This window comes from Telmatherina bonti (genome assembly GCF_933228915.1).
Source record: "Telmatherina bonti genome assembly, chromosome: 5".
Taxonomy (NCBI): domain Eukaryota; kingdom Metazoa; phylum Chordata; class Actinopteri; order Atheriniformes; family Telmatherinidae; genus Telmatherina; species Telmatherina bonti.
The window spans coordinates 28,013,165-28,030,396 of NC_136623.1; the positions used below are offsets into that span (position 1 = coordinate 28,013,165).

Below are 17,232 nucleotides of genomic sequence, written 5' to 3' on the forward strand. Positions count from 1 at the left end.
CTACCCCCAAAATCTGTGCATCCCATTTCAGCTTTGTCACATGATTTACAAGAAACCAGTTTGTAGATGCTGAAATGGCAGCCTGGAATATTATTAAAATAAAACACCAAATTATTTTATATATTATGTTAAACAGGCTATACTTACCAGAAGCGGCTTCAGCTGAAGTTGCTACAAATAACCAGGGAATAAGTTGTGTTTATTTCTGACCAATTAAAAAAGAAAAAAAAAAAAAAAAGAAAAAGCAATTTTAGCCTCCTTTTCTTTTCAAATGAACTTATTTTAAATATCATATATTGGCTGTTTTACGCTGCAATTTGTCAGGTTTTGAAAGGAGGATGTCACACAATGGAGAAAAAATAAAACTATTAAATGTTTTTAATAGCCGTTGTTTAATTCTTATCATTTTAATTTTTATAATATACACACAAATAGATGAAAAAGAAACCAGTCCAAATGAACAAGACACACCGTCTAACTGTAGGCCCACATCAGCTCGTGGGCCTTTGACTTCCCGTCCCTAACTTTATTGTCTCTGTCTAAAAACATCCCAGACTCCGGAGGAGGTCTGCAGAGGAAAAGTCAGAGGGAAACTTTTTTTTTGTGACTTCAGAGGTGAAGGAACACCTCTAACTTGGATCAAAGGACCCTACCAGTTTTTAGGAAACCGAGTAAAATCGGGAGCATCCGACATGCTCGGCGGTGAGGGAGAAAACAGCGCATTTTCTGCAAAAGACGCCGCGGAGGAGAGGCGCAAGTCTCCGGCCGCGGATGGAGACGAGCCCGCTCCGGCGAACCGGTACGCGGAGCACGGGATGGCCGCTGACCGCTACTACATCCCGCCTGCTATTTCCAAGCAAAGCCCTGAAGCAGCGAATCCCTGCTCCTTTTTCCCCTACACCCCTGCTGGGACGGTGTACACCCCCTCCAGTGCTGGCAGGTACCCCTCATCTCTCCACTTGGGCTCCGTGTTGCCTCCGGCGGGATTTTCTCCCACAGCCAGCGGACGCAGCCACTTCAGCCCGTCCTATCAACTCGGACAGAGTCCCGGCTGTATCTACCCTCCTTACACCGGGTCGGGGTCTGCCCTCAGCAACATGGCTCTGCCCAGCTCCGGTCCAGGCATGAGGGCCCAGGTCTACCTCTGCAACCGACCCTTGTGGCTCAAATTCCACCGGCACCAGACGGAGATGATCATCACCAAGCAGGGCAGGTGAGATGAGGACGAACATAAAACTTTCCTTTGTGCTTTGAACACGTGCAAACTAGCATTTGAGACAGATTTCTGCACTTTTTGATTGTTTTGTGTGTTTTGCAGGCGCATGTTCCCTTTCCTGAGTTTTAACATCACTGGCCTGAATGTGACGGCACATTATAACGTGTTTGTGGAGGTGGTCCTGGCGGATCCGAACCACTGGAGATTTCAGGGAGGCAAATGGGTCACGTGTGGGAAGGCGGATAACAGCAGCCAAGGTAGATCGTTTATTTACAACATTTCATTTTGTTCAGTGTTGGTTTGGATGGAATACTTTCCCACTTCAGTTAGAAAACTGTGGCATTGATTACATTTTCTGTTGCTCGAGGTATTTTGAAATAAAATGAGGAACTAACTGTTGTATGAGTTGCTTTATTTTGAGAAACAGTAGTTAGATGATGGAAAATGTATTTCTTAAATTGCAGGGAACAAAGTCTACATTCACCCCGAGTCCCCAAACACAGGGGCCCACTGGATGAGGCAAGAAATCTCCTTCAGCAAACTCAAACTCACAAACAACAAAGGAACCAGTCACAACACGTCTCAGGTAAAGACAAAAAACAAAACAAAAAAAAAAAAACAATATCAGGATTGTGAAAATATTCGATTTTTATAAAAATGGAATTAATAGCTGAATAAATTGTTTTAAATTTATATTTTTGTGTTGTATATTTTATAGCCTTTCAAATAAAATATCAATGCCATTCTAATAACAGTTCTGCATCCATTATAAAACATCATTATATACATCAGAACATCAGGATTTTTTTTTTCTAATTCCTTTCTTTTTTTTTTTGTATTTGTTTGTTTTATCTACTGTTTCATGTTTAAAAGAAAACAGGAAACAAGCTCACATGCACCCAAGCAGAAAGTGATGTTTTGAAACAACGGTAGCAACTTGCAAACAAAATGATCAATCTGATTCAATTAATCACAATCTCACAAACATTTTTGTTTTCCAAATTAATTTATATAAAAGAAAAAGGAGATTAGTTTTTTTAAAATGTATAAATCATAGTAATGGCACACACTTGTATTTATTTATTTGTTTTAAATGATGTTTCTTGTAGATGATTGTTCTGCAATCCCTGCATAAATACCAGCCTCGGCTGCACATTGTGGAGGTGACAGAAGATGGTGTTGATGACCTCAACACCGAAGTGAAGACCCAGTGCTTCACTTTTCCAGAGACCCAGTTTATTGCTGTCACTGCCTACCAGAACACCGATGTAAGTGAGAGAAATATCCCCTTGCAATGTTGTTTTGGAGCTTTGAGCTGCTGTCATATTCTCAGACTAGACCTTGCTTAGGCTACAAATTGTGGCCTGGCCTGGGTGCAGGGACAACAGATTAAAACCAAGCCTTTGACTAAATCTGGCACATTTACAAAAGTGTTTTTTTTTTTATGGATATATATATATGTCCCAAAAAAGTAAATAAATAGAAAAAAAGTGTCAGGCTGTGATTTTCAATTGATGTAGCATCTTTAAGCGAAGACTTTGGAATTTGAATCCTTATGAGAGGTTTGTTTGACATAGATGTGGTTGAGAAATGTAGAGAGAATACAGCATAGCAAACAGACCTTAACCTCCCACTTTGCTTTTTTCCTTCAGATCACACAGTTGAAAATTGATCACAACCCTTTTGCGAAAGGATTCAGAGATAACTATGATTCGTGAGTATTTTACCATAAACAGCAATATCACAACTAGTTCCATTTCGCAGGAATTCTGGCAGCTTTTCCTGCACCTTTTCCTCCATCTAATCCTTCTACTCGAATGATTTATTTTGTATTTTAGGATGTACACAGCTCCAGAGAATGACCGCCTCACTCCATCTCCAACTGACTCTCCCCGTGCCCACCAAATTGTCCCAGGCACTCGCTACACAATGCAGCCCCTCTTCCAGGACCAATTTGTCAACAACCTTCCCCAGAATCGCTTCTACAACTGTGAAAGAGCGGTGCCGCAGACTAACAGCCTTCTTTCACCTCAGACAGAAGACGGAGTGTCGCAGAGGTGGTTTGTCACCTCTATGCAGCAAGGGGCAAACAGCACAAGTGCCAGCAACAAGCTTGACCTGACATCCTATGAGGGGGACTATTCAAGCCCACTCCTTCCTTACGGTATCAAGTCTCTCTCCATGCAAACCTCTCATGCTCTCAGCTACTATCCAGACTCTCCTTTCACCACCATGTCTGCAGGGTGGGGATCAAGAGCAACATACCAAAGAAAAGTCACCCCCAGTTTGCCATGGTCTCCCAGGCCAAGCCCCTCTGCTGGTTTCCCAGAAGACTCAGACAAAGCTAAACCCCAGATAGAAGAGGAGGTGAATGGAAGTGAGGCTATGATCAGCTCCTGGACAGAGAACCAAGCATCAGCTCTCCCCACAGACAAGGCTGATTCATATTCCGTGGCCTGCAAGCGAAGGCGTTTGTCTCTTAATGGTCCCAGCATAGAGGACTCTGCCAACAAGTGTGAGGACTTAGCCTCCGTTGCCTCCAACAACTCCTACAGTAAAGACGCCCCCCAGCCCAAGGGCCTGGCAGCATATTATTCTTTTTACACAAACCCTTGAGTTTTTGACTCTGAAAATGGCCTCATTTTGTCGTTTCATTTCCCATTACAAATAAGAGCTATTTTGCTTATTGTCATGCGAGAACCCCAAATATTGTTTAGTTTTTGGTTTTTCATTGTAGCAAAGCAGGAAATAACAAGGAGACCATAAAAATAATCACACCAAAATTCATAAAATGAGATATAAATATTTTAATCTTGAGATCAAGAGTTATTCCCCCCCCCTTTTTTTTTTTTTTTTTTTTTTTTTTTTTAATAAACTTCCCCCCTGAAACCCTGGTTTTGAAGGTTCTATGTGCTGAAAATGTCCTCTTAAAAATACACAACAAAAACCAATGTGATGTATGTTTTGTTGTTGTATACATTATTGTATTTACCTTGACTGTGAGATTATGATTATGTGTTACCAGATTATTTATTGAAGGCCTATTCATATGACATGCGTGCACTCTGAAAAATGTGAGTATGCTGTAAATAACTTCACTGCAAAGTTCTGATATTTGATAATAAAAGACATATGTGTTCCACTGGATAATCAAGTTGTAAAGTAATTTATATCTCATTACACACGTCCGGGCTGACTAATGTTTGTATTCTATATTTTTATGTGATTTATTTAATGCCATGATTGCATCTTAAGGGTTGTGGGATGCCTGTAAGCATTTTGCCCTTTGTGGCAGTCGTGAACTTGACAGTGCGCTAGAAAATAGTTATTTATCTGGACTTTGTCGCACTCTAGTGGCCTTATCTTGTTACGGCCGCAGCACGAGTTTATGGCTATAAGGATGTGTAACAAAGTAAAAAAAAAAAAAACCCAAACAACAATCCTTAAATCCCGTGGTTCCACCTTAAAGCCAACTGAGGGTTTTTCTATTTTTTTCTGTGAAGACAATATCTATGGAAGGGTCTAACCGTAGCAAAAACTGTAAGGTTGGCTTATGGGTTTTCACCACACACACCATTTGGATTGCAAAGCTACATGTTAAAGTGAAAAATGCTTTGACTCTTATCTCATTTAACCCTATCACCGCATGTCCAGTCCAAATATGAAAAAAACAAACAGGCCTAAATAACTGAATTTCCCGTTGGTTATTATAGCGTAGACTGTTGTCATATAAAATGAATGATTACAGAACAAGTAGAAGCTCAGACCTGCATCTAAAGAAAATATTGAAGGCAGAAAAACATTTTACTACATAATTTAGATTAAAAAGAAACTGAATGAGAATAGGGACCGTCCAAGCTTATACTGGCGTCGGACTATATTTAATTGAACAAATAAATAAGTAAGTAAATAAATAAATAAATCGCTGCCTGTTTTGGGGTTGTACCGAAACCTGGCAACCCAGCTAGCATTCAGCAGAGTCTGGGTAGAGTTGACAGCGGTAGCATTACCGCTCAGAGCTCTGCATGTGCAGGGAAGGATTGCTTCATTTTACGGGAAAAGTCTCTGGCTTCTGTGCTTGCCACTGACAGTCAGCCTACTAGACTAATTTTACAAGAACGTGATGAACAGTTTCTGTAAGTCGGGATACTTACTATTAATTGTTTATTGAGTTTATCAACTGTTCCAGTTAGCGTTAAGTTGGCTAGCAGTGCGGTTAGCCTGCTAGCTCAGTCGGTAGCGCATGCACTGACGTTAGTCAACGCAGATGCTAACGTCATGATGTTTTCTGTTTTTGAACACACAGCTAGCAAGTAACCTTAGGTTTTTTTTTATTACTAACCACTGCCCTGACAGCACACGGAGTAGTTTTAATGTAACATTATCAAAGGTCAGCGTCTGATGCATGTCTGTTGAGCACAAATGCAACGAAAGCGTTATCGAGGAATGTCCATGATCAGCCCACAACACGCTGACATCGGTGTGAGCTAGCGAGAATGGTAAACACTGCGCGACATGGGAAAAGGCCTGCACACAGGACTTCAGAGACAAGTGGCTGCTACGCAGACAAACGGTGACATTTGTTTTCGATTGTTTCAGCGAGCTGTTTAGATAGTGCCTGCTATGGGAATCTGCTATTAACTATTGGCAGATTTGTTAATTAGTTATTAATTTCTCCAGAAACCACATCGATGAGTGTGTGTTCTATGATATTATACTGTCTTAACTCCACTCAGTAGAGACGCTCTTTAAAGTGCAACATTGACTGTTTATTTTATAATGCTGTGATTGTGTGTGGTCCTCACATGATTCAGCTTGACACACAGGCTGCTTAACTTGTTTTAGAGTCTGCACTTTCTTTGTTCATCTTAAACTATAAAGCTATGTCATTTAAAAGTGTTGGTCTGAATATAGAGAGGAGACGATACACTCTTATTTGTTCCTATGTTCATATAGAGTAATAATATCCTTCATTCTTTATTGAATTTTTGCAAAAGATTATCTAAATTACTTCACTGTGCCTCAGTCATTTCCCCCTTTACATTAACTTTGGAAAATATTACATGTTTTTTGTAAATTAAATTGAACTTTTATATGTTTTAAAAATGGAGATTTGAGTATTTGGTGTGTAAATTTAAAAATATTTCACTTTTGGTTTGTGAAACTTTTGAAAACACTTTAAAAATGCCATTTAAATTGTATGAAGTCATCTGTATAAGCGTGACCAAACTCAATGGCATTTTTATGTAGCTTTTTTTGTTCAAACATACTTCATACCCCCAAATTCCACCATGCTCACATCCTAACTTGGGAATGAAACAGCCTGGTCAATGTTTATATGAACATTCCTGGCAGCCACAGATCCCTCCCACATCCTCATTTTGGTCTATCACTACATGTTTCAGTGCCTCTTCTGCCAGTTTTCTCCCATCTTAGGATAAAGTTGTTTGTAAAAATAGTTAAAGATTAAAAGAAAGAAACAACAGTTTGGTGCACAGATTAGTTCTTGTTCAGAGATGGTGCCACCCAGGACATAAGTATTAAACTTGAGGGAAATATCACCAGTAAATACATTAGTAAATGTGTAACAAAACCACTCTGAGCAAAAGTTCCTAATTATAATTATTAGAGGTTGGAAAAATCGAATATTGGGATTTTTTGCTTTACAATTTTAAAATGTTTTTGTTAAAAATCGATTTTTGTTCAAATAAATAAAAATAATCCATTATAATTTTTTTGCCATTGTTTATTCCCCTTTTTACTTGTCTTATTGAGCATTATAGCAGCAGAATGATGATCTGGCTACTATGTTGTTTTTTCCTAACTGAAATCAAGAAAAATGATGAGCAAAAAAAAGGTTTTGTACATTTTTTGTTGTTGTTTTTAATCTACAAAAATAAGCAACATCGAATAATTGTGAGAATCGCAATTTAAATCGAATCGGCACCCAAAAACATCGGAATCGAATCGGGACAACAGCATATTGTCACAGCCGTAATAATAATAGTATCATAACAGTCATATAGCACAAAATATGATGGGATTTTTAAAAATATATCATTTGTACTGCATCTGACCAGTACATGAAAGCGTCACTTTTGCCCCAACTGTCATGACCATATGGTGCTCCGGCGGAAGCGTAATGCTGACTCGCTGCATGTTATTCTTCATCTTGCTTTACAGTGAGTCCTGGCCTCAGTAGGATGGGCAGTGTTGGCATAAAGAGGCGGAAGCTCCTGGTGATGCCAGAGGAAGTCTTGTTTTTTTCTCTGTGTGAGCTTTGTGCCCACTATGTTCAGTTATGCAAAGCAATAAGACAAAAAAAAAAAAGAGAAAAACACAAGGAGGTGTTTACAGTACGCTGGCGCTTGTTGCAGAGAAGCCTAAGTAACTCTGAGGATGGAATTGCTGTGACCAGTTCTTCGCTAGCGAGGCCTTGCTGGACTCAGAAGCAAGTATAAAGGATTTAATGGTTGTTTATTTCTTCTGTTCTTCAGGACATGCAACTCTTCTGTTCTTCAGGACATGCAACATGCTGGCTTATTTGACTTCAGTTGCTTGAAGAAGAGCTAAAAGGCTGCTGCGTCAGTCGGAGCTTATTCTCATCATAAGTAATGGGGAACACGGCGACCAAGTTCCGAAAGGCTCTCATGAATGGGGACGAGGTGTTGGCCGGCCAACTCTATGAGAGCAACCCACAGTTCAAGGAGGCTCTGGATCCAAACTCAACGTATGGCGAATCCTACCAGCACAACACTCCGCTGCACTATGCTGCCCGACATGCCATGATACGCCTACTCAGGTCAGATTACGAGCCAGGTGAAATCAAACATTTAGGTATAATTTTTTTACATTAAGTCATGTACTTTTTTTTTTTCTTTACTATTGTGATGAGCAAGGAGGGATGGAGGGTAACAAATGAGGAGTTAATTATCTGTGCTATAGCTTTGCGTCACCTGTCATTTAAGTTGTTTTTCATATTTCTAGCACTGATGAGCTATTGCTGTTTTTATAAAAGACCTTTTTTTATGTTTTGTCTCTGTCCCATCTGTCCCCTCCACACAGCCATCTGCTCTTAGGAATGCAGCATGCTGGGTTGGGATAGAATGGTGTTCCAAGAGCTTCCCATCTCACAAGCTAACAACCTTGCATATGATCATCTTTTCTCCCACTCAGGCTTCACTCTTTCCCTACATTACATGCTACTCCTACCTGGCTGGTTGTAAAATGTACCTGATGTCCACATAAACCACAAACAATCCAAGTGACAAATTTTCTAACTGTATCACATGGTGTATTTGTGTCTGGGTTTCTTTTACTGTATTTTATGTGTATATACGTTGGATTTTGTTTCAGATATAACAAATTTCCATGTTCAGCTGCTCTGTAGCTCATATCGTTATATACGTTGAAAGAAAATGTTACCAATTTCTTGGTGACATCCATTTTTTTTGTGAAAGGCTAAAATTTGCAATAAAGTGTCGTTAGAATAAAATCATATAATGACCCGAAAATGAGTTTAAGGAAAAGACTTTACAGACCTGTACATGCACACACAAAATAGGTAAATCCTTGTGAGTTACTTAGCTGTCTAACCCCAATGTTGACATTTAGCCAGTATGTGACCTTAACATCTTGTGTTGTCCTCTGGGCTTATTTTGACCCAATGAAATAATTTGTCATTAAAAGGATTTTTAGTCATCAAATGATCAGAATTGTCCTTTTCTCAGTACTATGCTTTTCAATGATTTAATTGATTGATAATTTATACAAATGAAAACGTAGCGTAATCTTTTTTTCTATCTCAGACATGTGGTGTAAGGGAATCTGGAAGACATTACGAGGGCCATATCCCAGAAATTCATTTTTTTCTTTTCTTTTTTTCTTTTTTTCTTTATTATTTTTAGGTCATTTCTACTAAGCAAAGATGGCAATCCTAACAAGCGTAATGTGCACAATGAGACATCTCTGCACCTTCTCTGCATGGGACCACAGATCCTGACCTCAGAAGGGGTGCTGCACCCACGGATCTCACGGCCATATGAGGACGAACAGCGCCGAGCAGAATGCTTGCAGATCATTCTGTCGTGGACAGGAGCAAAGTTAGACCACGGAGAATATGAGTCGGCTGATGTCAACGCCACAGACAACAAGAAAAACACCTGTTTACACTATGCCTCTGCCTCAGGCATGAAAACATGTGTTGAGGTGAGTTTGCAAAATTCTTTAGATAATTTCATGGAATTAACTCTACTATGATATTTTTGGGCTTAGATTAAAGGCTTTGTATATGGAAACTTGTGGGCCTCACAAAGACAGAGTAATTTGAACAAAAGGAAGATAAAGGATGTCAAAATTACCCTGATGTCAACGCCAGTTATTAAAAATCTGCCCTTTTGTACCATAAATAATTGTGGGATCGCTCCTGGTGTGTGTAGCCTTGTGTTAGATTTCATGAGGCTGGATAATGAACAATAATGTATATGCTTACATTACAGGTTGAAGCTGTACATGCTCTATGTAGCAAATTATGATGTGCAGCAAAGTGCATCTTTATTAAATCAGTGTTTCATCACACTGAAGAGTTGAATAAATGAATGGACTTCAATTTGTTCCTTTAGTGAAACCTAAGTCTAATTTTAATATAATATTCTTCTTTATTGGTGCTGCGCAGAATAAAACAACATTGCTAGTGCCTCCATTGGTGCTTCAGGAAAGAAAAAGAACCATCTAGTGTAATTGTGCAATCCCTTTGATGGATTCAGTACACAGTATGCAAGCAATAACATCTATCGGATGAATTCAGCTATGGCTGCACAGTTAATTGTAAATGATCAAATTGCAGTTCACAGTGTGATTCATTTTAATGATACATAATTATATCATTTTGTTGCTTTAGAATATTGTGTTCATTCAAAATTTCCCTGAAATCCATATGATGGCACGTACAACGATGAACAGCAGTATTTAAACCCCTTATCTAATATTGTAAAAGCCCCCCCCAATCGTCCAAAGAAAGCTGTTACTAAGGAGCAGGGGTCTAGTGGAAAGGACAATATTGGTAAAGCTGGAATGTTAGGAGACACAGAATCCATACATTGAACTTTTTATACAAACTTTGCAAAATTGAAGGGGGCAAGAAATCATAAATGGACATCTTTGGTTTTCTTAAAGGAGCTCAGTCAGTCTCAGAAGCAGGAAGCACATTTTTTAAGTAATTTCACTAGTTCACATTCTTGAAATGGTGAAAAACCCAAGATGTAAACACTGACTGAAGATTTTGTTCCAAATAGTTGTGTACTAAAAAGCTTAAGGTATTGAAAAGTTGGCGTTAGTTACAAAAGGATTTGGTAAAAAAAATGAACATAACTCTACCAGCAAGTCATTCTTTTCCAGTACCACCAAATTCAGGGGCTGCAATCTACTTCAAGTATCCAGAAGTATAGTCAATGCACCGAAATTTAGCCTAAGAAAAGACCATACTTTAAAATGTTTTATGGACAAGTAAAATGAGATTGATTCCTGATGGAGCAGGTGGATGAAATGGCAACCGGACCACTAATGGACACAGGGCATCTCTGTAAGTAAGACCCCGGCTCAGTGGAAGATGGCTGCAGCCATTAAAGATGAGCTTGTTCGATCATTTAAGAATGAAGATGGAATGAAATTCAACTCTGAAACCTCCTGCAAGTTAATGGAAGATGCTGTTCCAAACTGTTCCCAAATAGGACGACGTGCGTAACATGCAAAACGCCATCATACCTTTTCATCTCCTTCAAATGCATCGAAATACTTCACTTCATGGGTAGCCATTAAAAGACTGTGAGATGAACGACCTCCTTCTTAACTGGATCTAATTGAGTGTATTTGTGCTTTTTATGATATATTCTGTAGTTAATGCTGCATGTAAACTGGTTTTGAGCAGATCTGCAAACTGGCACATTTTCCTGTTGTCCCTAAAAAGAAAAAAAAAAAAAGGTGTATTACATTGTTCCCTCACACATTTCTTCAACAACTGAATGAATCCTGATAAACACAGATAGTAATTATATACACAATTGGTTTTTTTGCAGCCGTTTTTATCCTTGCAGGTGTAACATTCAGCACATATTTCAGAATGCTACGTGCGCCCCTTTATGTAAAGGCAGTTTTTTTCTTCTTGTTTCCACTTGCTTAGTTACTGGTGGGCAGAGAAGCGGACCTGTTTGCTGAGAACGAAAATCGCGAGACTCCATGTGACTGTGCAGAGAAGCAGCACCACAAGGAGTTGGCCCTTTGCCTGGAGTCGCAGATGGTCTTCTCTCTTGCCCCTGAGGCGGAGGGTATAGAAGCAGAGTATGCAGCCCTCGACCGAAGAGAGGTACAAAATACCACATGGGCAGTGAATGTGAAGCTTCCAGTTTGACAGCTTTCCCATGTGGTTAACAACATTATCAAAGCCAAACTTTGATTTCTCTGTATGTTTGAAAATCTTAACTGAATTTCATAAAAATATTTTATTGATTTAGTTTTGCTGTTTCTAAGTAAGCTATCTTTGATAACTGAAGTTGGCTTAAACTTTACACTTGATGTCTACATGTTTTTGTCGTGTGAAATGGTCGTTTTGAATATAACAATCCTCAAGTTGTCATTTTTCCTGTGATCAGCTTTTGATTTCTCAGCAATGCAATGCAAGTAATGAACAGAAGGTGTATTCTGACATATTATAAGAATGAAGTAAGAGATTTCAACTCTCAGAGAGGTTTCTAGTTCCCACATCTATTCAAAAACTAATGGACTAAATCTTTCCAAGTAATTGCTTTTGATTTTACTGTATAAAACGTTCCTGAAGGTATTGAAATTTTTCTCTTGCAGATGCTTTGGCTGAACACACAGACAGACACACATTCAAAAACACAAAAAATTAGCCACACAGAGCAACCTGGCACCAGGCATGTGACTCATATCAGCATCGCTCCATTAATAACTCTTTGACCTGGCTAAGTCATGCCTCAGCAATTGTTGACAGTATCTGTACTATTATTCTCTTCTCTGTTTCCCTCAGTATTTTTATCTGCTGACACCCAGCTGCATTTACACCCATCTCTTCCCTTGATTTAATCTCTTGTCTTTCCTTTTACTTTGACATTTCTCTGTCCTGTGTTGTTTTTTTAAACCCATTTTTCTGTCCCATTCTGTTATTAACTTTATTCCTGTTCTTACCTTTTTCCTCTCAAGTTGTACGAGGGCTTGCGGCCTCAGGATCTACGAAGACTGAAGGACATGCTCATAGTGGAGACAGCTGACATGTTGCAAGCCCCACTTTTCACAGCAGAAGCACTGCTACGTGCCCATGGTATGATAAAACACATTCACACATGAAGACACAGATAAGAGGTGTGTGTCTGCTGTTGGTGAGCAGCAGAGTTGTCCTGGCAGCTTAGTGGTTTAAACAAATACCATGTAGAGTCATGTGAAAAAGTAAGCACATTCCATTGACATTAGCTTCGATCCTCTTTTATTTCATCCACAGATAAAGGGTAGCTGGCTTTTTCTTTTTTCCCAACTTTATTTATTTCTGCAACTAAAATATCCATTAATGTTGTAGAAATAAAAAAAAAAGCAGTTTATGGACATCAAATGTCTTTTATTAAATGTGTGTGATTATTTTCTGAGTATGGATGGATGTACTTTTACACCTGCAGTAGTCGGAGCGAGTTGATGACCCTATTATGAAAATTCGACTTCTTAGGTGCCTCATTAATCATTTGCAAGACTTTGACATCCACACCCTTTTCTCCATGTCACAGAACTATATTTCATAGTTTACTTGTGGTGAACAGTCTTATTATTTAATTCAGAAATGTATTCAAATGAGGGGGCTGAGAGGGTGCGCCGTGTGAAAGCAGGGCAGTTTTTTTAAAAATTTATTTGACAAATACATGTTATTTAAAATATTGAATACAAATTTCACTGTTGAGCTGCATCAAATCAAATCAAATCAAACTTTATTTCTTGAGCACTTTTCATGCCTCAGGCAACACAAAGTGCTTTAAAGGATAAAATCAAGTCATAAGGATTAAAACAAACGGTGGATAAAAAGGCATTTAAAAATAATAGACACAAGCTCTTTACACACACACACACACACACACACACACACACGCGCACACACACACACACACACACACACACACACACACACACACACACACACACACACACACACACAAGGACATAGAACAAAGAACCCCCCCACACCCACATTCCCCGAAAAACATCATTCCCTGAATACTGTCTCTTTAACTGAATTCTGGTTAATAAAACAACTAAAAACATTAAGTAAGTGATAAAAATTCTGACTTGGTGCTGATGTGAGGAAACAATACCTCAGGATACATCCACACCAGGAGCCAGTCCCCCGCATGCTCATAGGGGTCGCTGCCACAGCAATCACACAACTACCAGGCAGCAACGGGGCCACCCCGCAGCCGTGAAGCTGCAGTGGTGGACCTCGCGCCACCCAAACAGCAGCGGTCATCATGACAACAGCCCCCAGACCAAACAGGCAGGGCCCTCAGCGTGCCGGATCCCCATAAGGAAAACACTGGAGTTAAAACCAGAAGATGAATAACCTTAAGAAGCAGTAAGAAATAAGAGCAACAATAAAAGAAAATATACATATATACATAGAAGGACTTCACAATAATGTATTAAAAATAAGAAATCTAATAAAACAATTTAAAAATAAATGAATTAATAAATGAAGTAAATTAAGATAAGTAAATAAAGTAAAATAAAATTCAATTAAATGCTAAGCTAAAAAGGTGTGTCTTGAGCCTCTTCTTAAAAACATCAACAGTCTCCGCGGCCCTGAGGCTCTCTGGCAGGCTGTTCCACAGTCGAGGACCATAACAATGGAAAGAGGTCTCACCGTATGTCTTAGTTCTGACTTTAGGAACCACTAAAAGGCCAGTACCAGAAGACCTCAGGGTCCGTGAAGGCTCATAATTAAAAAGAAGGTCGGATAAATAAGAAGGCCCAAGACCATTAAGACATTTATAAACAAGTAAAAGAATCTTAAAAACAATCCTGAAGCACACAGGAAGCCAAGCGATTTTAAAACTGGTGCATGCAACACATCTGTTCAGCCTCTTGTTCTTTCTCTTTGCTAAACAGCCCAGACACACGCAGGCTACAACAGCCCCTCACCTCCATATATACAGATACCAGGAATCAATAAAGAAAGCAAAGAGGCTTCCTGAGTGACACTATTGCAACCTGAGAACTCTGTTGCAACATTCAAACCTTTTCACATCCCTCAAGAATTCTCAAGAAAAATGCAAACACACAGAGAAGGAATAGCTCATGCTGCTGTGGGCAAGCTCCACATTTGCAGACAACCATCTTTACCAAGTAGCGATGGACTTGAATGATATCTTTGAGCGAGTGCAGCAGCCTGACTGCTGACAGGGATGTGAATCTGAATAAGAAAGGAAAAATGGTGGCATGCAATTGCTTATGTAATGATTTTCAAAGTAAATATACACTGCCTGGTTAAACAAAAAGAGGCACTACCTGGATTTAGGTAGGTGATGGTCTTTCAGCGGCCAGCAAGCTATTTAACCCCAACTCATACAATCAGTAGCTTCTTGAATCTTAAACAGCCATGTAAAAAGACACATCGTGTGGTCATGGAAAAGACGTCAATCCTTTTAGGAAGGGTCAAATCATTGGCATGCGTCAAGCAGAGAAAACATTTAAGACGTTGTTGAAACTTCTAAAATTGTGCTAAGAACAGTCCATCACATTAGGATAAACTGAAAGATAGTAGGGAAACCATCATCTTTGAGGAAGAAATGTAGTTCCTGTTGTGATCTGTGATCTGCTTAAATCCTTGGTGGAAAGCAAAAAAAAAAAAAAAAAAAACAATAGTAGAACTTAGGCCTGGGTTTAATAGTGAAAGTAAGAGCAGAAAAGAGCTCAAGGGATTGGGACTAACTAGCTGTGTGTAGCCATAAGAAAACCACTGATCAGTGAAGCTAACTGGAGAAAAAAGGCCTCAATTTGCTGGGGAGCACCTGGAACAATAGTAAATGGACTTGTACTTGTACTTATATAGCGCTTTTCTGGTCATGCAGACTACTCAAAGTGCTTTACACTACTTGTCACATTCACCCATTCACTGGGCGGTTCAATGTCTTGCCCTAGGACACTTCGGCATTTTAGTCAGTTGATGGACGACTGCTCTTCCTCCTGAGCTACAGCCGCCCCAGGAAGGTGGAAGGTGGTCATGTGGTCTGACGAGTCCAGATTCACCCTGCTCCAGAGCGATGGGAGCATCAGGATAAGAAGAGAGGCAGATAAAGTGATATAACCATCATGTTTAGTGCCTACTGTCTGTGGGGGCAGCGCTGTGATCTGGGGTTGCTGCAGTTGGTAAGATTTAAGCCTTAAGGACATCTGGTGGCTTGTTCTCGATACATCAGCTGGGCAAAACTTTGTTCTTGGGGGTTCTAAGAGGTAGTGTGTAATCAGTCAGACAAGTGAAGTGGGTGCCACTATCGTGGAAAAATGCATTTTTGCTGATGTGAGATTGAGTGGACAGGTTTATTGAACACCTGCTCAAGGTGGAAAGGAAGTATGGAAATGTGAAATACAAATGTGTCGCATTCAAAGACATGTATCCTGTTGCATGCACAAGCCCGCCCTTCCATGGATGGCATTTCTTGTTAAACATGAAATAACTGGGTTAATGGTTCATTGCACATAAACACCCCCCCATGCAGTAAGCCCCCCCCCCTTGTTGACAGAAAGAACAAAGAGCTTGCTTTTAATGGAGTTTGTAACAAGCTTTAGGTTTGCAATATTATGTGCCCAAAGAATGAGGTCAACAGACTACCTTGCTGAAAGAGCAGGTTTGTCCCTCAGTGGACTTTTTTTCTTCCCTGGTGGCACACACATATTCCAAGATGACACTGCCAACATTCATCGTGCTCAAAGTGTGAAAGAGTGGGAGACAAATTTTTTTTAAACTCTGTTATTCTTTTAGTCTTTATTGTCAGTGCTTATCCAATCTGTTTTGTTGTGCATCGTAATCTCGTTCTACAGTGGATCTATGAGGGTATGGTGAATGAAAATAAAGGAATCTGAATCAGACCTTAACCCCATTGAGAATCTCATGGATGTGTTGGAGAAAACTTTGTGCAACAATCTAATGGCTTCTCCCAATATCAATACAAGATGTTGATGAAAAATAAATGCAACACAGGATCAAATAAATTTATCAGAAACTTAATGAAACAGTAGCCACGTTTACATGGCGACTTTTACGTCATTTGGTTTGAAATCATCCCAATTTAAGAATTCAGAGCTGCTGTTTACATGGGATCAAATCCATTCTGATTTGGTGTGCACATGCACTAACATGTAAGCAGAATTTTCCTGTCTGACGTGCAGAAAAATGTTTCCATAATGGGATTTATCAAAGATGGAGAGGTCTACAAACTTGACAAACATTCAGGCAGCAGCTTGACACCTGCTCCTACAGTTTGGATTAAAAACAAACTTTGTGCCGTGGTCCAGTGAATTAGTTTTCATTCAGAATGAGGTGTGTATATGTATCGTCTTCATTCTGATAGAGCTTTCAAACCAGTTGCAGTGGGTATATTTGGCTCCATCTAAATGTAGCTGTTGGCTCAGCAGATGGATGACACTTATTTCTTCTCGGTCACAAGTGATGTCCTGGCGACAGTGAGTTTGTAAATAAGTTAACAAAGGAAAGTAGTTTGCAACTTTAACAGCCTTTTGTTTGTCAGAATGGTCAGAACTATTTCACTGTAGTGTTGCTGTAAGCCTGCTAGTGAGTCTTAATACAGTTGAGATTTAATTTGCTATTTTGAGCCACCAGTTGTTAAAATATATTCACTTTGCATGGCCACAGGGAATGTTTGACTAACTTTAAATGTTTTAAACCATATTTTACTGTTGAGCTGTGTGAAAAAGGTCTGAGAAATTAAATTAGAGTCTATAAAAAA

The 17,232-nt window shown here is 39.4% G+C and overlaps 2 protein-coding genes across 3 annotated transcripts in view; both read left to right on the top strand.

Moving 5' to 3' along the window:
• Window positions 1–692: 692 nt before the first annotated feature.
• eomesb (eomesodermin homolog b) lies at window positions 693–3,832 on the top strand (the record flags this gene model as incomplete). Its single annotated transcript, XM_079240992.1, has 6 exons — window positions 693–1,213; window positions 1,319–1,473; window positions 1,681–1,802; window positions 2,326–2,484; window positions 2,869–2,930; window positions 3,055–3,832. 6 exons carry the CDS (start codon window positions 693–695, stop codon window positions 3,830–3,832), a joined length of 1,797 nt encoding a protein of 598 aa, XP_079097118.1.
• Window positions 3,833–5,223: 1,391 nt separating this feature from the next.
• Window positions 5,224–17,232, top strand: part of LOC306756062 (ankyrin repeat and IBR domain-containing protein 1-like) — a 34,316-nt gene continuing 22,307 nt past the window's right edge. Inside the window, exons 1-5 of one of the 2 annotated variants that reach the window (XM_079240701.1) lie at window positions 5,224–5,352; window positions 7,739–8,018; window positions 9,124–9,424; window positions 11,394–11,576; window positions 12,434–12,551. In XM_079240701.1, the coding sequence (XP_079096827.1) occupies window positions 7,831–8,018; window positions 9,124–9,424; window positions 11,394–11,576; window positions 12,434–12,551 (790 nt within the window). In that variant the 5' untranslated portion in view covers window positions 5,224–5,352; window positions 7,739–7,830. Of the gene's footprint in view, window positions 5,353–7,713; window positions 8,019–9,123; window positions 9,425–11,393; window positions 11,577–12,433; window positions 12,552–17,232 lie in introns of both variants that reach the window. The other variant, XM_079240702.1, reaches the window with a different exon arrangement.